Below are 20,037 nucleotides of genomic sequence, written 5' to 3' on the forward strand. Positions count from 1 at the left end.
ATCTATTTTAAACTTGCATATAAATCTATCTTTCTAAAATCACCACTTTAAGTATCATTTTCAAATATGCCTTCAAATTAGACGTGAAATTAACATATATTTTAAAATGGATTGTAATAGATCTAATTTATAGAATGTTGTTGACCTAAAATACAATGTCCGATAGTATTATATATAATTTACCAAAATAATATAAGTTCATATGAGTGTAAAACTCAAGCCATAATTAGTATGACTTTCCATCTCATAAAAGTTGGAGGTTCTATGCTAAAAAAAAAGTAAATTTATAACTGGGAAGTTTAACTTTTGTTAGTTAAAAGTTTAAAAAACAACCGGCCAAAAACCATGCAATTCTCTTCTCAATATTAACCTATACATATACACGTATATATACATACACATACACATATATGTAAACTTAAGCCGTTTGTTTAGTTGATGCCCAAAAGTTTGATGGAACAAATATTTAGATTAGTGCATATATTTGTTTTAAGATGATGTAAAATGTCATGATTTATAAGATTATCAAATATCTTACAACTTTTTACGATGGACATTTTAAGTTTTTTATGTCCTCATGGAACACATGATTTTTTCGATGCTCGTGTTGAGTGACCTTTTTTTTCTTCTTTCATCTCCTCATTTTTTCATGTGAGAGATTGTTTTTAAATATAGCAAAAGTGAACCTAAATATTTATAAAAATAACAAAATATTATTGTCTACCACGATAAACCGTGATAGACACTGATAAATTATTATAAGTTATCACTAATAGACACAAATAAATATCTTCCATTGAATAAAGCTGACTTAGCTTATGTAATTGATAAAAAAAGAATTACTATATTTTAAGCTATTTTTTCTTCATCATCGTTATCGTTATCGTTAACATATAAGATCAATCAATAACAATATTTATAACAAAACGATAATTATAATCACGGAAAATTGAGCATAAATGGAGTCTCATTCAACTTCATGGTTTTTGTATATAAAGAGAGAAAAGCAATATGATTGTAATGATGGTAGTTGTTACTAAATGCATGTAATAATCCTATGAGAGGGTAAAAATGAAAATGCTCTAAAAGAAGAAGAGTAAGCATTTAGTAATTGTTTAGAATAATGGAGAAATAATGGAATTAACGTCCACAAACATAGCATGTTAGGCCGACAGGTAGCAACCTGGCTTTTCCAGCAGCCGACAAGTGGCATCGGGCCATCACGTGATCATCACGCGCACTTTCAAACTCTTTTAATTTACTTTTTTACCCTCCACCCCATGCTAGCCGTTGCACCCACTTTTTCCCGCTGTAGAGGCATGCGATGGTACCCTCGAAGGCCTTCCAAATTCCGAGGACAAAATAGTAACTTCCTGCACCCTTTTCCCTCTCTTCTCTCTCCCCGGACTACAGTTTTGCCCCTTCGTGGTCAATCAAAATCCACCAAATTCAGGCTCTTTTTTCCTCACTCACACTCTCACTGAACCTCTCTCATTCTCTCTCTCTCTCTCTCTCTCTCTCTCTCCTCGTTTCGCTGAGATTCTCCTTCCTAGGGTTTAGGTTTTGTTTGTTGTTTCCATGGCTTCTTCGTCTTCTGATCCTGGCTTCAAACACGAACCTGGTGCCTGTAGCACTGCTGCTGCTGGAAGAGGGACGGCGGAATCTTCCGAGGTTGTTATGGCGAATGATCAGCTTTTACTCTATAGAGGGTTGAAGAAAGCGAAGAAAGAGAGAGGTTGTACTGCCAAAGAACGCATTAGTAAAATGCCTCCGTGTGCTGCTGGAAAAAGAAGCTCTATATACCGCGGAGTCACTAGGTAATTCTCATAGTGGAAACCGAAGCTGGTGCGTTTGATTGCTGAGAGTTCTGTTTTTCTTTCTTTCATTTTAAACGATTTGAGATTCTTTTGCTTACGGATTATCGAAAATTTGATCGGAAAAGTGTAGAATTGTTGCTCGTCGCTCGCAGACTAATTTGATACTTTGTGCAAAATTTGCTGTTTACTCATTTGGATAAGAGTCGAGTCCTTGTTCATATAGGGAGATTTTGATACGATGAGACAAGGATACGATCAAGTGACTCTTTGCATGGGTGAACATTTAAGTTGAGCTAATGGCTACTGCAGTTTATGCCATAGTATCAAGCCTTAGTTACGCACGAAAACAGAATCTGAACTCGATAATTCTCACGTTGGTGAAAGAGAGAGAAACTGAAATGGCTAAATGATCAACAGCATCTTAAGTAGATCTAGGCATAAGAGGAATTTTTCGTATTGAGCTGATTTGTTGCAGGTGTGGTATATAAGACCATAATGATTGAGTTCGTGAGGTGAGGCAAGTGCTATTTTTAGGCAAGTTACAAAATATATACTTATTGCGCATTGTAACTAATCATCATTTTGTTGAAGTCACCCACCTCGTTACCTTACCAAGTCAGTAGATGTGTTATCAGATGTTATTATCACAAGATGATCAACTGTTCTTTTCAACTAAAAGAATTACTTCCTTATTTTTATCTAGCGAGAATCAATTGGCTAACATTTCTAGTAATGTACACTTATTTTTTTAGTTTTACCTTTTTCTATGCTGAACTAGCGCGTGTGAATGGTTTGGTGATATTAGGCATAGATGGACTGGTCGTTATGAAGCTCATCTTTGGGATAAAAGTACTTGGAACCAGAACCAGAACAAGAAGGGAAAGCAAGGTATTTCTCTCTCACACACACATAGGCACACACAAATATCAGTGTGAAACCAATCACCAGTTTGCTTTGGAGTACTGAGTACTGACAGCACTTTTATCTTTAAAATGTGCATGGAACTTCTGGCATATGATTGATCATTCCAGTGTATCTGGGTTAGTATTCTAATCTACTTTCCTCTTTGTACTTTTTAACATTGACTAATACTGGATTATTATGGCCTTTACGCATACTTTTAATGAATAACCTGAATTTACAGGAGCATATGATGAAGAAGAGGCTGCTGCTAGAGCATACGATTTGGCTGCCTTAAAATATTGGGGTCCTGGGACTCTTATTAATTTTCCAGTGAGATGTCGCTTAATCCCCTTCCCCTTCAAGAAATGGAAAAATACCAGATAGAAACCAATACTTTCATGACCATAGTTTCTCAATAATTATTTTGAAGCATGTATTCCTCTTTTTTATCCTTTGTCTTACAGTCCTAGAGTTGTTTCTATTTAAATTTTGGGACATTTTTCTAGCTTTTCAAAGAGTATTAAATAGTTACAGAGTTTAGGAAAAAGTATTATATTATCTAGAAAAGTATCATCAGTACTTGCATATTTTGTTCTGCTCAACTTTCTTTGTGTAATAAGAAATGTAACAATTGCATTTTGCAGGTGACTGATTATACCAGGGACCTTGAAGAAATGCAGAATGTTTCAAGAGAGGAATACCTTGCATCTCTAAGAAGGTAAGTAGAAACTGTTGAAACATCTAGTGTGATACAATGAGCTACTGCTCATACAATTATATACTTTTCAGAAAGAGCAGTGGATTCTCCAGGGGAATATCCAAATATCGTGGTCTCTCAAGGTATTTCTTTTTTCCTTGTTAATGTTAATAAGAATTATTTGTTTGTGACATATATGTTGACCTCTTCTATGTCCTCGTGATAGTTCAGAAATATATAGGCTATGATTTTATAATTTTAATACCTCATGATTAAAACTGTTACTATGTTCTGCAATTCTTTTCTTTTCTTTCTTTTTTTTCCTAGTAAATGTATGTAAACTGCTCTTCGATCAAGAATAGCTGAGAGAATACAATAATGCATACAAGGCAACTGATTCAAAGGAGCCATACAAAATATCACATTACGACAGGCATATTTTTGTGGGTTTTTTATGCCCTTTTATTCTTTCTTTTTTAGTTATCATAAAAAAATTATAATATTATTTTTTTAAAAGTACAGGCTTAATAGAATGATTTAGAGGAGATAATTTTAATTTTCTTTTTTAGGAAAAGGGAATAGCTAGTCAAGTTGCTGGCATTGAAAGTTTTTGGGAAACATGATTGATGTGGTTCAATTACTTGGTAGAGTTTGATATACTCTTAGACAGGGTACAAATTAATTTTAAAATGGATAAACTTGCTCCTTATTGATCAAACCTAGATTGTATTGGCTGTGACTCTGGAAGAGTTGCACCGTATCATGCTCTTCAGTTAGGATGGTACTTGCAAGAACTTAGCTTTGATGTTACAATTGAACCTTTTGTTATATGTTAACTTTATTATATGTCACGCTTGGATTCGAAACAAGAAACAAGTGGGGGGCACAAATCTTAGACGGAGGATAACACTAACAGGCCAAAGGCCATTCCTGTCATGCTTGGACAATCCTTTCATCGAGTAAAAGAAAGGACATTTCCTTTCAGTTTATTAGCGCTCTCTTTTGGAACCACCTTTAGCGTGGAGGGAGCATTAGACCTTCAACAACTTAGAAAATACGTTTAGTATGGGCTTGGCTTCCGTCCCCTTTTTTGTTCTTTTCATATCATCTGTGAAATTTGTTGGTTTTTTATTTTCTAAAGAAATATTCTACTTTTTTATACATCTTTTAATTGTGGATCTCTTAACATAATCATCTCATAGTTTCACCTTGGCTCCTGCAAATTAGTATACTGCTTATTTACTATCCTGATGTCATTTCTTTAGAGTCGTATGAGGTATGGAGTAGAATAAAAACGTTGAATACGTCTATCATTTTCTTTCATTTCAATTTCCCTTCTTCACTTCCACTTTCAAATGCTCTTTGTATCATTGAAATTTTGATTTAGACTGTAATATTTAAACTATTGTTGTGGCTTCAAATGAATCCTTAATAGACATGATGCACCTAAGCCTTCATTTTGTTGATCTCTGTTGACTATTGTTGCTGCTTTTGTAAACTAGTCGATGGGATCCTTCATTTGGTCGTATGCCGGGCCCTGATTATGTTAGCAGTATAAATTATGGTAAGTTGGCTTAACTTGTTACTATATCATGTCTCTAGCTTCAATTATAGTTCTCTCATTGGATTCATTTGATCTTTGAGTTTACTTAAAAGTATACAAGGACTTTTCATATGAATAATAAACAGTGCCTACCCTGCAATGTTACCTTAAGGTGCTGGAGATGATCAAGCAACTGAAAGTGAATTTGTCCACAACTTCTGCATTGAAAGGAAGATTGACTTAACAAGTCACATTAAGTGGTGGGGGCCAAACAAATCTCGAACGGCCAGTGCAGGCTCAAAGTCATCAGAAGAAGACAAAAATAGTTGTGTTGGAGAAGTTGGCAGTGAACTCAAAGCTCTGGGACAGACCACCCGTCCTACAGAGCCATATGAGATGCCCTGTTTGGGTGCTTCTGGAGTAAAGAAGGCTGCTTCCAAGGTCTCTGCTTTAAGTATTTTGTCACGGTCAGCAGCCTACAAAAGTTTGCAGGAGAAAGCTTTGAAATTACAGGAAACTAACAACGAGAACGATGAGAACGAAAATAAAAACACTGTTAACAAGATAGATCACGGGAAAGTGGTTGAAACACCTACCACAAGTCATGGTGGTGGTGATCCCAGTGAGAGATATGGGGTTACTTTTGGAACAAGTGGTGGATTGCCACTTCAGAGAAATATGTTCCCCTTGACTCCATTCTTAACAGCACCTCTTCTTAGCAGTTACAACACCGTTGAACCTTTGGGAGATCCTATTCATTGGACATCTCTTGTTTCTGTTCTTCCTACCGGACTTTCTCGCACAGCTGAGGTTAGTGTGTATACTGTTGTTTTTTGAGGTGAATTTGAGGCGTCTTTTAGAAGGATGGAAAGTACTTTTAGTAAAAGAAAATTGTGTGTTTGGTTACATCTTAGACAATATCTAAAAATTCTAAAACAACCTATAAACATTTAGAGCACTTTGGAAATAAACATTTGATTATTCTTTCCAAAAATGCTTTTATAGGCTAGTGCTCTTAGGACATTCCAGTTTCACTCATAGTAAATGTTAATGTTCAGTCTGCATTGACCTGAACTAAAGTAACCCTAGCGGGAGAAGATGAAGATATAATCTTAGTAAAATATATTATGTTTAAATCAAAAGCACGTGGAGATTTGTTGTTGCTTTCTTATATAACCTTTCGGTTCTACAATGCAGGTTACGAAAACTGAAACCTCTTCAACTTACACTTTGTTTCGGCCTGAGGAATAAAGTTCAAGGAATTTCTCGCACACCCTACAATCACTTTTGGGTTGATCTCAGTTAGACTGGGTTTCTGTGCTGATGTTGCAGCATCTATACATGAGAGAACAAGCTTTAAGGAATAAGGCTTTACTTGAATCACATTACGCTCAAGAACACATTACACATTGTACATACCTGAGGCCTCTTCGATATTTCTAAAATGCAAGAGGCGATGAATATGGTCACCAAAGGAAGCACATACAGTTGAAGAAGAAAGGACGACATCAAGTCTTAGAATATCACACGTCTGTTTTATATCATACACATGTTATCTGATAGTCATAGTCATATAAATTTGATTCCGTACTTGAATGTGTATTACTTGGTGATATTTATATCCGGTTATCGATATCAAGATCTTGCTGCTGTTTCCCACTTTGCTTAGACAAGGATTGTTGTATAATCATTCTATTTTCTTTTAACAAAATTTCAATGTTTTACTCCCAGTAATCTGGTAAATATAGTTGGAAGGATAGGAGGCTTGCAGCTTGCATTCAGATGTTATTGTCCTGCTGGGCCCCAGACTTCATAAGTAAGTTTTCTTTTCTCTAATCAAAATTCAAATAACGTCCATATTTTGCAGTAATTTACTTTGGGATTTTAGCTTTTCTGACTTCTTCTACCGTATTTGTTTACCTGCAAATAAATTAAACCTAAAGAATAAGCTTCGTTTGGTGGACACTTCTTTTGGACTTTATGCATAATTTGTTTACCAAAACAACGAAAACACAAGTAGGAACAACAGAACCATGTCTCCCATTTTGGGAATGGGGGCCACTTGTAAAGTCCCGTTGGCCCAAGCCTGGTCAGCGAGCCAACCTTAGAGGTCCAACAACCCAAGTGAGCAAAATAGGCTTCGGCCATGCTTTGGGAGTTTGAGATGGTTTGACTTGCACCCAAAGGTTTGGGAGTTTTTAGACTTGCAAAATGATTCCCTAATTCCTTGATTGCTGTAGGGAGAGACCATAATCTTAGGTCAAATTTGATGCAATCCTTCTTTTTTTCTTTTTTGCTACGCTAACACAAACTCTAGAAAACATTCAAATGTTAATCATAGGAGGGGTAGAATTAATCATATAATTGGTAGTTTTCAAATTGAGTTTTTTTTCTAAGTGACTCGAATACTTTATGTTATTGTTAGGGTCTCAAAAACTTTATTTTAGTTATTTATTTTAAAACAACAGAAGAATACAATTCCAATTTCTCTGTACCCTACACTGCATTAAATGCAGAGAATCAAAGAATTGTCTTTTCGTTTTAGATTAGGTTTTGAACATCTCCACCCACTCTCATTTATTTTCTTTGACCATGCACACATACTTTTCAAGAATACTTTATTGTCTGGCTCTCCATTTTACTCGCGTTACATTCTATAATTATTAATAAAACAAGAGACCAAATTGCTCTTTTAATGGTATAGATTGAAAAGAGAGAATAAACAAATGATTGTGTTTATATTAAAGTTAATATCAAAATTAAAGAAACATTTGAATAACCCAAAATGTATTCATGCTATCAAGTCCCTAGTAAAAAAGATGCATTGAAAAAGAAAGAATGAAATATACATATATCTATAGATTTATATCCTTCTGCTCTCATAGAAAAGGTAGTAGAAAAGGTAGGTAATACATCTTTGACATGGATATGAAGGTTGGTTAGAAGTTGAGTATCAAATATTTTTCAAAATTGTACAACTAAGAACTTTTATACTTGTGATAGTATCTTTTTCCTTTACCTATTGGAATATTCCACCTAAGTAGGCTTTCCTTCTGGACCATCAATATAATAAACTTAGAGAGTTGTGTTTGGATTTTGCAGCTCAAAAGAGCTACTACCCTCATGTCCAAATTGGTTTTCTTGAAGAAAAGTACATGTTAAAATTTTAGAAACCACTTTTGATCCCCCGAAGAAGTAACAATTGCAATTAATCTATGAACTAATGATTTAGCTTCTATGGATACGAGAATAATAACTAGCAAGTCCTCACTGCGATAAGTATTATTAAGATATTAGACAGACTAAGTCCTTCACTCGGAAGGTTTGAAGGTACAAAATCAAATTGTTAGAATTATTACTGCTATGATCAAAAGCTATCTTTTTCATTTAATGGTTCATTGAATCTTTTAAAACATTCCTAGCAGAAATAAATGAGTAATTATAACTAAATTTTGAAACAAATAAAAAAAAAAAAAAACTCAGTTTAGAACAGTACACAAACGAGTGGATTCAAACAGAAAACTAAAAGCAAACGTCATAATAGAATAGTTTGTTCGATGGAAGCAAATTCATTTGCATGTTTGTGAGAGCAGAAAAGGTTTATCTGGATAATTTGATCTCTTCCTCTTGTTTTGCTTGATTTCCATTTCATCTTCTTCCTCAACCTCCAACTTCACTCCAAAGAGTTTCAAGTTTGGCTTCATCATTATCTCATCTGCCTTCTTTTTGTTGCCATTAACAACCACGAATTTGTACTTGGCCACCAAATCAAGAAGCTCTCTGCATTTCTTCTTCATGTTTGTTAGTTCAAAGCTCAATACTCCATTCTCCTTTTTCAACTTCTTGTTTTCATAAGCAAGCATTGTGTATTGATCATCAGACGATGAAGTCGACAACGACCTTTGATCTTCATCGTGATTATCTTGATGTGTGACTTGGATTGCTTTTGCATTACTATTGTGTTTTCGCTTGTTGGTCCATGCTTTTCTTCGGTGTATTTCGCATAGTCTTTCTTTACATCCCTTTTTAAACTTCTCATTGTAAAACTCCCACCTGCTTGTTGCAATCTTGCGAAATCCCTACATCAAAGTTTGGTTACGTATAATTTTGATCAATATAAATAGTGGAGAAATTACTCTTGATTATTAGACCTCTATTTTCATATAATTTGAAATTTCTACCAAACTCAAAAGTTCATACTTTTAACACAAGATTATTGTTTGAAGCCACGTTGTCTATTTTAAAAAAATAAAAGATTACGATTTCAAAGTTCTATATTAATTTAAGTATCTTTGAAAAACTTCTAGATTATCCAAATAGAAAAAAAAAAATCCATGTAAGCATGATACAAACTTTTCTGTCAGCAGTAAAAACAGTCATCATGTTTAATTATCATTATTATTTTTTTAATATATCTTGACCTTTTCTTTTTATTATTTTTAGTATATAGTTTTACAATTAGATGGGTAGAAATTCAGAAACATTTCAAACTGTGCAAGAGATGTAATGTAACGTCATTAAATGTTGAAAAATATTTTATTACTATGGTAAAATAACTTATAGTCAAGAATAAATATTTAAAATAGGATAGCACTTGTAACCATTAAAGAATAATATTTTTCTTCATAGCTAAAATATGCAAATTTTTTATTTCAAGTCAAACTTTGCAATATCTACCAATATCTCTATTGGTTTCTCACTTTCTAAATTTAAATCCTCTTGTGATTTCTCTTCGTTTTTATTTTTTTTCCCTATAATTTCAAAACTTAAAACTATATAAAAAATTTGTTATATTATTATAACAAAATCGTAATGAAAGAGTTCTAAATCAAACCTACCAATTTGCAATATTATTATAACAAAATCGTAATCAAACGAACTCTAAATCAAACCTACCAAAATCGAAATCGAAACAAGTAGATAAATAGATTCACTCCTCAAGTAATTGAAGACAATAATTTTGAGAAAAGAATGAATTACATGTATAAACACAACAATATTCAACTTACATAGGTGTTAAGTTGGCGAACAAAGCTTGAGAAGTTGTTGTGTTTGAAGAGGGTGGGTAGGAGATCTATTGCAAACTCCGGTGGCTGCCATACGATGAAGGTCGTCCCATCGGAGTTCCACGATATGACGTCGTCTGTCATCGGATCCTCAACAAGCATGTAGGTTTTGGTCAAGAACGGCGATGGAGCCAACTCGCGGACGGCGCCAATAGAGTCCAGCTGATCACACACATTACCCAGGCTTACCATTGCCTCTCCCACAAGAAAAACACCAATAGAAACAGAAAAGCAATGAAGAATATATATAAATATATATATGAAGGATATATATAAATAATTTAGGAGTTTTAGGAGGAGAAGAGAAGAAGGGCAGTTAAGAACACCCAACCCCAACAATAGAAACCCAACACAACTCCACAGTTCATGAGAAATGCAAAGCCCCTTTTTCTCTCTCTCTTTACAAGGGAAGAAAGGAAAAATAGAAATGGTTGCATAAACTTATATCCCACTAACACTGTATAAAACTTTCTTACTTATACTAATTCATGGCATCGAATCATTTTACTACTTTTTCTAAACTACCCTTGAGTTTTTTTTCTTCATCTTTATAATATAATACACACTTCTTTCATGCATACAAAAAAAAATAACAATTTTTTTCCCTTTCGGTACAAATTGGATAAGAGAATTCGACATCACTTTGTATATTTATATATGTTTATGTTGATCAGTTTGTAACTATATGGTGAAATTTGGTCTAATTCTATACCATGGATATTTTGTTATATTGGTAGGGAAAGGCTAGGAAAGTCGTTAAGGCACGAAAACTTTGGGATAAAATCTTAATATCACAATCTAGATAGTCAATCCAAACACACTCTTTAATCCAATAACTTGTTTGTAGCGTGCCTAATAACATACTTTTATTTATGGAGCAATTTGCCAACTTATAGGATACTTGTAACAAGAAAAGCAACCACAACAGAATCTTGGGAGAATTAAATCATCTAATTTATGCACATAGATCATTGAATACTCAAGTCCAACAGAGACTGATGTGTGTAATCTTTCCTCAATCATATTACCTCGTTTTCTTAGACAAAAGATTTGTCAAATCTCTAACAAATTTTCAGACTGATGATTATATATGATATTAAATTTTCATCCATCCAGGAGGTTAAAGCTTTTAGATCAATATGCAATTTTAAGATCTATTACGTTACTGCAGGGTTCCAACCAAGTCTCAGCCATCTAAGCTTATTGGTGGCAGAGATTCCAAGAATCATGAGGTATATTATTAATTCATGAAAACAATTTGTTCACGCATTCTTTGTTGTTGAATTAATTAATCAATTGACTTTGATTCTTTATTATTCTTTGGGTAATTTAGATAACTACACTATATATAGTAACAACAAGTTTTGAACCAGAAAATTGATGTCAACTATTACCCTGTTGATACTGCCAACATGTGTAATCTAAGACATAGACCCATTGGTGTTGGGGTGCAAGATCTTGCAGATACTTTCATTTTACTGGGGATGTCCTTTGATTCACCTGAGGTAATTAATTAATTCAACCTTCGTGTTAGCCTTAACTTATTCTGCTAAATTTACACATACAATGTTTTATGTAACACTTTGAACGAATATATATATATATCAGGCCCAAGAACTGAACAAGGATATATTTGAGGCCATATATTACCATGCTCTTGTGAGCTTGCTGCATGCTGTGGAAGGCCGGCCCCTATGAATCCTATATTGGCAGTCATATGTTAGTAATGTATATATATGTGTAATATGATCTATTTTACAAATCTGTATGTCACTTTCACCGACTTTGGCTTTCTGTTTCTATAGTATAACCTCTAGTTTTTTCAGTCAAATGTGCAAATTAAATAGCAAAGTGAGGATATAAGTACTCCTTCAAAGCGATGGGACTGGGACGATCTTAGAAAGAAGTAGCCAAGAATGGGGTTAGAAATTCACTTCTTGTGGCCTATGCCAACAGCTTCTACCAGCTTCGAACTATACACTTATAACATCTACAGTATGAGAGTTCTAAGATCTTTTTTAAACTAAATCCTACTATAATAAATATTATGTAAGAGGTCATGAGTTCCTTAAATTAATTTCAATAATGTCATGTGTTTCCCTACTTGAATTTGAAATCTTTGGTGAAAATAAGCATTGTTGCAAGACTTTTCCTACCATTATTATTTCTCCTTTTGGTTCGCATTTGGTTCCAGAGTTTTAAAAATGTACCTTTTTTAAGTTTACGATTTTATAGAAATAGATCCATTTGATCTCTAAGTTTTTATAATGTATCTTATTGGTCTTTGAGTTTTTAAACCTATTTTCAAAATATGAAGACAAAAAATATACATTTTGAAAAATGAATGACCAAATTGATCTATTCTTGTATTTTGGAAGACTAAAAATATACAATTCAAAACTTAGACGAAACAGATATTTCTAAAAAAGTTGAGGACTAAGAAAGTAATTTTCCTTATATTTGAACTCAAGGGTTGTTTGGGAGATGAAGCAAAAGACATTGGTAGATATGGCCATCGATCGAGAATGCTACGTTGATCAGTTAGAGACTGAATATCCACACGGTGAATGCAACTATTGGAAAACTGACTTCCTTGCTCTTCCATGCATAGCCAAAGGTATATTAGAAATTCATGTTATGGAAGAGTTTGTATTTGGTATATATACGTTTATATGGCTACTCTATTAGTGTTCATTTGCAAATGATTATCATACATCTCTCTTCTTTCTCAACTTTCCCACCAAAAGAACTGATGTATTTAAATCCTTAGTTATGAAAAAAACAAAAATTGAACTCCAAGATGCATCCGCATACGCATCCATGGATTGGAAGATAAATGGAATCCATTCATTCCATTGCGGAGGCCAAGAACATTCTGTTCATTGAGAACAAACACAAAACCACTTTCACTTGGTTTCCTTTTGTAAAGCCAAAGAGAACAGGTATGGAAGTTTTTGTGGTGGTTGTTGTTTATTATGTTTGTTTGCTTCATTACAAAGAAAACGAATACAGTAGCCGAGAAATTGAGCAAAGTAGCGATTTCTTACTTGATTCCAAATGCAAGGAATTTAGGGCGATTTTAGATAACGAACGATGCATTTTAAGGACGAAAAGAACTGACAACGAGAACCAATCTCACTAAATTTAACTCTGGCAATGGTTGGACTTCTCGACAGTGTGGCCGGAAATCTGCTCGGAAGGATAATCGAAGCCGCCGACCGACTAGAGTTTCGTGCTATCCAAAGCGAATTGAAAAACCTCGAAACAGATGTGTTGAATCTTAAGGCCAGACTCCGAGACGCCGAGGAGAAGCAGGCTAGTAATTGTGAACTCAATGAACTGCTTAAAAACCTCAAAAATGTGTTTTCAAGGGCAGACATTGCAATTGAGGAATTGGAATGCGATTATTTGAAGTGGAGAGTGCAGAATCGAAAGAACGACGTTGACGATAAGGGATGCCAGTTCTCTTCTTGTTTCTCCTCCAATTTCCTCATTTCTCCATTTAATACCGGCAGTAAATTCCAGGAAGATCTTAAAATAATTACCTCCGAATTACGTTCGATTGAGAAAGCCATGTCTAAATTCTCTCTGGTTGAAGATGAAGATGAATATATAAAAAAATTGAAGGGTGAAATGACTTTGCGGACCTCCATTACTGGTTCGCATGCTTTCGCTAGGCTTCTGCGCTTGAGGAGAGAGGCGATTCTCTCTAATGTAGATTCCATTTTTGGTAGAGATAAAATACAAGAGAGTATCATTAAGGAACTTGTGAATGATGAACAAAAATCTCCCCGTATTCTTTCAATCCAAGGAGATGGAGGGATGGGAAAGACGGCTCTGGCCAAGTTAGTCTACAATGCAGACGAAGTGTTTGATCATTTTGACAAGAGAATGTGGGTATGCGTTTCTGAAGATTTTGATATCCGGAGAATCTTAAGGGAGGTTCTGATGTCTGCAACTGGAGAAAATGTTACCACTGTTGCCTTAACCGAAAGTCGTTTACGAATCCGGCTCCAGCGGTACTTTTTTGGCAAAAAAATCTTGCTTGTTTTGGATGATTTTGGGAATTTGGATCCCGAAAGAGTATCAGAACTGAAAAAAATCGTGAAGATGGGTGTTGGTGGCAGCAAGATAATGATAACCACTCGCAGCGATGAAACTCTAAATGTTGCTACGACACACAAGATTGACAAACTCGACGAGACGATATCTATGCAAATATTCGAAGATACATATGGAAGCGAAGGGCTTAGCGAAGGGCTTAGAGACGATTTGTATCTCAAAAACCTTGTGGCAGAATGTGGAGGAGCTCCTTTGGCAATCAAATGTTTGGCTGGACTGCTCTCTTCAAAACCGAGCGATGGTGCTAAGAGTCCAAATGTCAAGGACTTGAGTGAGAAATGGAAACAGGAAGAGGCAAACAACGGTGGTGGCGTTTTATGTGCACTAAGACTGAGTTATGATCTAATGCCATCTTATTTGAAACCTTGTTTTCTTTGCTTTTCAGTGTTGCCGAAAGATAATGTGTTCTTCTCATTTGAGCTAATCCAGTTATGGATGGCACAAGGAATCCTTCCTTCGGGTACCAAAGATAATCCTGAAGAAGTTGGGGAGAAATATTTCAAGGAATTTCGGGATCGCCGTTTACTCGTTGATGTTGAGGAGCACACTCTTGGATATTGGTTCAAAATCCATAGCCTTGTACATGATCTTGCAGTCCAAAAGGCTACGGAACAAAAGAACCTCGGAAATTTTCATATGCTTTCATTTGTCGATTGCGACAGCATCCCTTCGTCGACAAACTATGATAACACTCGTTTTATTTCCATTCCCGTGGTAGGAGGTGCGGGACCAAATATCAATAGTGACCTTTTCAAATGCATCACCCAGTTCAGGCAGCTAAGGTTTTTGTACTTGTGCAACTCTTCTCTGGAAGAAATTCCAACCTCCATCGACACGCTGAAACATTTGAGGTGTTTAGATTTGCGAGGGAGTCAACGTCTGAAGAGGTTGCCAGAATCAATTTGCAAACTACAGAGCCTACAGACTTTGGTTCTTGCATTCTGCTCAGAGCTTGAAGAGCTTCCCAGAAACATAAAGAACTTGATCAGCCTCAGATTCTTATGGATACAAACAAAGCAAGCCCGCTTGGAAAAAGATGAAATAGGAAGCTTAACATCCCTTCGTTTTCTCGCCATTGGAAGGAGTGAAAACTTGACTCACTTGTTTGAAGATATCAACAAACTCAATTCCCTCAAAACACTGATCATTTATGAGTGCAAATCGCTGCTAACACTGCCAAAAGGCTTGGAAAACATGAAATCTATATGTAATATGGGAATATGGGAATGTGATCGGCTGAGATTTACATTCTCACTGGCTTCACTTCACCTCAAGAAACTGATACTCAGAGAACTTACAGCAGTGTCCACTTTGCCTAATTGGCTGTCCAATTTGGATGGTACTTTAGAAGTGCTAGAAATTGGAGAGTTCCCCACGCTAAGAAAATTGCCAATCTGGCTTTTAAACTTTTGGGAACTCCGAATTCTTGGGATCTCCAACTGTCCTAAGTTGAAGCATGATTCCTTCCCTCCTGAGCTAAATTATTTTTGTGATAAGATTGAGGAGTTGAGGATCACATTTTGTGGGTCTTTGAGCAAGTCTTTGTTGAAAAAAAGCATGAAGGAAATTGAACCTGAAAGCCGGGTAATCTTTTACATCCATACCATTTATGTGGACTCCAAAAGAATGACGCCACCAGTAGAATCAACAGACGAACCTAAGGAAGCAGAGACAAAACAGGATGATGCTTATAACAATGCAAGTCCTCCTGGGACTGAACAACCTTCAAAGACTAAACATGATGATGCGAATAACAATATGAGTCATCCTGGGATTGGACTACTTTCAGAGTCAAAACAGGAGCATACAAATAACAATATAAACGAGATTGAGACTGTTAAGGTTTGTTTGGGTGATAATGACCATGCTGAAGCTCACCAAGCTATGGTCACTACATATGAGGGTTTCTGAGGATGTATAATTTCACTGTATTATTGTTTGTGTTATATGCATTTATTTGGCTATTGCTAAACTTGTATCTATTTTATTCTCCTACTGCTACATTATATCCAGATTTGAATCTTTGACATCAAACAAGTTAATATGTGTGTTAAATTAAACCATATTTTTTTATCTTTTTTAAATAAAGTGAATTAAAATATTTCTTTTTTGTGTGCCAGCAAAAATAAAAGTTTTGATTCTAAGTTTGAAATCGATCCATGTCTAATATTTTGTAATCAATCAAAAATTTTCTTTTAATTTAATTATCTGTTTTTTTTCAAATGAACTCATATAAGAAAAATTCTTAGATGAAGAAATACAAAGCAAAAGAGTAGGAAAAATCTTATATGTGTGTTAAATACTCGTTCATGTTGTGGTTCACATAGATCTCAAGCCTCGAATATCTTTCTCCTAAACCTTATAGATGGAACATAAATTGAAATACAAACTTTTTCCTCTAAAAGATATAGCTGGAAAATAGGCTTAAATAGGAAACCAATGACATTAAGACAGTGTATAAAAAGGTTGAAATTGGCCACCCATTTCTTAAGTAACGTTGAGACACCAAGGACAATATCTCAATGCTACAAATGAAATTCCACGAAATTGAAGTGTATACACATGACATAATTGACAAAATCTAGATCAGTTTGTAGGCTTTGTGGCTTGGCTGCATAAAATTAATTACCACATTTTTTAACGTGAGTTCGATATTGCTTCAACACATATCTATCTCTTCTCCACTTCATTTACTCTTAATTCTCGTATGAATTATTTGAATTATTGTTTAGGCCCTAATTCCAAACATCCGTGACTAATCAATAAAAAAAAAAAAAAAAGTTGAACTGAACGTCAAGACTTAACTCCATCCTCAATTCGTCGGATTGTAAAATCCAATCACCGTAAAAAGATTTGGATTAGCAATCACTCATTACAGCTACCAACAAGATATATAACTTGAATAATCCTAATCTCAAATTCTCGTACTTTCCCATTCTTTCACTCCTTGATATTTTAATCACTGAAGTGTATGTGACAAATACTACGCTAATGTATATACGTTCTTAACCCGTTATAAATTAAAGATGGATCGTTACTCTAAAAGTATAATCTAATTATTTAATCTATTTTTTAATGTAAGAGATTTACTCCAATTAATTAAATAAAATACTTAAATATCTAAATTGAGACATATGGTAAAGAAACAAAATATCTAAAAAAAAATACACCATCTTCATTGGAAGACTCGATATTCCATCAGATCATATCACTACAAAAGCATCTGAGATATTTATAAATAGTAATATTAAATTGAGGGTATCCATATTTTTGTTCTTTTTTTTATTTATTTTTCAACCAATAATTTTGTCCTTATTTACATTGAAAAAGCAATAGATGTTTATGAATTTAATTTTTTAGAAGCTAAAATTAAGAAAAAAATCAAACACTATGCAACTTATATTAAAAAGAGTTTAATTCACTAGCATTGATATGAATTTCATCTACCAAATCTACTATTAAAATAAAGAGTTTATAGGTATTTAGTATTTATTTATGTTTTTATATATTAACGTATTTCTTTAAACTTATGGATATTTTTTAAACTTTTAGAAGTTTAAAAAAGAACAACAATTTTAATAGTTTTCATTCAAACTAATGGTAAAGACTTTAACTCATTTTTTCCACTTTAAAGGTAAAATTATTGAATGAAAGGTTATGTACTTATTTTTTTCATATTTGAGAATAATAGATAGGCATATAAGTGGATGTGGTTGTAGTGGTAGATATGTTTTTGAATTTCTTAATTAATTAGGTTATCTAATAGGGAAGAAATTGTTTGCTTTGGTATGTGTTAAATTACAAAGTTGGGTAAACCTGCATTTTTGTTCCCACTTTATTCATCAAACAGAATCATTTCTCTCTCACATTTGTATCATATCAATACTCCTTGGAAAAACCAAATATTATGTGTTGTCCTTTTGCTTTAACAAAAGAAAGATGGACTTGTTTTGTTTTTCCTCTTCAAATTTACCTTCTTACATTAGATTGTCACGTTTAATGTTTAAGATTTACTTAACTATAGTCGGTTCGATTTTGTCGATTTATGAGTTAATCAATAATTAAATTGAACAAATTAAATCGATTTTTATACAATGTGGATCTAAATCAATGACTAATTAATTGTATTTTTCTTGTTCCCTTTAATTATTGGCTTCATTCTCAATTTTGCATTATTTAAAGTTTATTTCCACTTTTGTTTTTAATTTTTTCTTTATACTAATTTTAAATTAAAATTGGATCTTTATTTCTTCATACATACATTGATTGAAATGAGACGTTTTTGTCCCTTTTTTGTTGGCAGTTTTCTAATTAAGAAACATAACTTCATAATAATTTATCTTTTCTTTTTCTAAACAAATATCTATGCCCATTGCCTATGCACCCTCATAAGTATTAAAATACTTAAAATATCTAACATTACAATTTAATTTTAAAGGGTAAATATACATTCAATTTCGATTGAACTTTTGTTCAAAATTCAGAGACTAAAACGAAATTTGGTGGTAATTTAGTTTTGCACTCCTTTTTTCTTAGCTTCTATCATAAGAATCCTATTATTTTATACTTAATCATATTGCTTTTCCCCAACTTTGTGTTTCTTATGCACATTTAATTTGTCCTATTTTCTTTTATTTAATTAGATTTTTTTATATTAATATCTATGTCACAGCAAAAACAAATCTAATTCTTTATGTTTGATTGTTTTCAAATATGTCAATTATAGTTTAATTTTAAATCTAATCATATAGATTTTTATATATGATATTCAAGTATAGAAATAGTGATTAATTATCAAAATCTACATTTCCTATAAATACAAAAAAAAGATCAAAATCTACCAACGCCTTTGTTATCGTATTATGTATGATTTGGTTTTTGGTAAATAGAATATGTGACTTTAGTTTTGGTTGTGTTCAAGGAAAATATGGTTCATCATTTATATATTACTAATGAACTACACTTGATAATTAGATTAATGTTGTGGTTTGATATTTCTTTGTTTTATAAAATTAAAGAAGAGTTGGTATAAATTAATATTTTAATATTTCTGTTAGGGGAACTTTTGTAATTTAATACGTAAATATCTCATATATATATATGTGTGTGGGAACGTGTTCCGAATCAACTATAGGAAAACCCATGCGGCTATACGTCAAAACTTTTTCTTGATCATTATTGAACAATTAATTATGATTATATATTATTGTGCTTTCACTTCATTATTGAACAATTAAAAATAATAAAATAGAAATAGAAATAACGTATCCATATTTAGAGCCACATGAACAAGAGAAAAAACAATAATTTGTAATTATATTTGGGATCTAATAGCTTACTCTTTTTTTTTATTATCATTATCGTTAATTCAAAGTATTTAGAGAAATGTTATTGGGCGATAGCTGGTTTTAACTTTTCTTAATATTTTATTTAAGTTATTTCAAAAAGATTACATATTCTAATGTACTTTACATAGAAAAAAGGGCAGCTAATAATGTTGTATATTATATGAGAACAATCTTATTAGGTGTGGATTTGAAGTTATATTTTAAGAATAATTTGGAATATTAAGTTAATTTGAAAGATTTATGTTAGCTTTTTCTTAAGATAAATGACTGAATAATTATTGCCAACTTGTGGGGTAGACATTAATATCTCATTTTGTAGATTCTTGTAATATAATATTATCCATTACGTGTTACTTCGAAAGGCTTAGTTGGTAAAGAGATATTAATATTTGAGTCAAAATTGCACTTTTTTAGGAATAAGTTTAGTGTTTTTTTATTTTATTTTAAAGATTGATGTTTTATTCTCTCACCCTACATTTTCTTTTAACAAAAATTAGAAAAAACATAGTAATTAGTCGGTAATTTTATTTGAGCACCAAAA

At 33.2% G+C, this 20,037-nt stretch overlaps 3 protein-coding genes across 3 annotated transcripts; 2 read left to right on the plus strand and 1 right to left on the minus strand.

Annotated features, from left to right (window-relative positions):
• The first annotated feature begins 1,449 nt into the window (after positions 1 to 1,449).
• On the plus strand, positions 1,450 to 6,690 carry LOC101206434 (AP2-like ethylene-responsive transcription factor At2g41710). Its single transcript, XM_004136618.3, has 9 exons — positions 1,450 to 1,817; positions 2,623 to 2,705; positions 2,849 to 2,857; positions 2,962 to 3,050; positions 3,365 to 3,438; positions 3,510 to 3,560; positions 4,920 to 4,981; positions 5,133 to 5,770; positions 6,158 to 6,690. Exons 1-9 carry the CDS (start codon positions 1,579 to 1,581, stop codon positions 6,209 to 6,211), a joined length of 1,299 nt encoding a protein of 432 aa, XP_004136666.1. The 5' UTR covers positions 1,450 to 1,578; the 3' UTR covers positions 6,212 to 6,690.
• Positions 6,691 to 8,319: 1,629 nt separating this feature from the next.
• Positions 8,320 to 10,632, minus strand: LOC101216546 (heat stress transcription factor B-3). Its single transcript, XM_004136739.3, has 2 exons — positions 9,970 to 10,632; positions 8,320 to 9,039 (listed from the first exon to the last, which is right to left on the minus strand). The coding sequence occupies exons 1-2, from the start codon at positions 10,216 to 10,218 to the stop codon at positions 8,530 to 8,532; spliced, it is 759 nt and encodes a 252-aa protein (XP_004136787.1). The 5' UTR covers positions 10,219 to 10,632; the 3' UTR covers positions 8,320 to 8,529.
• Positions 10,633 to 12,517: 1,885 nt separating this feature from the next.
• LOC101216783 (putative disease resistance protein RGA3) lies at positions 12,518 to 16,247 on the plus strand. The gene is made up of 2 exons (XM_004136740.3): positions 12,518 to 12,643; positions 12,797 to 16,247. The coding sequence occupies exon 2, from the start codon at positions 13,183 to 13,185 to the stop codon at positions 16,057 to 16,059; it is 2,877 nt and encodes a 958-aa protein (XP_004136788.1). The 5' UTR covers positions 12,518 to 12,643; positions 12,797 to 13,182; the 3' UTR covers positions 16,060 to 16,247.
• Positions 16,248 to 20,037: the final 3,790 nt, after the last annotated feature.

This window comes from Cucumis sativus, chromosome 3 (genome assembly GCF_000004075.3).
Source record: "Cucumis sativus cultivar 9930 chromosome 3, Cucumber_9930_V3, whole genome shotgun sequence".
NCBI classification, from domain to species: Eukaryota; Viridiplantae; Streptophyta; class Magnoliopsida; order Cucurbitales; family Cucurbitaceae; genus Cucumis; species Cucumis sativus.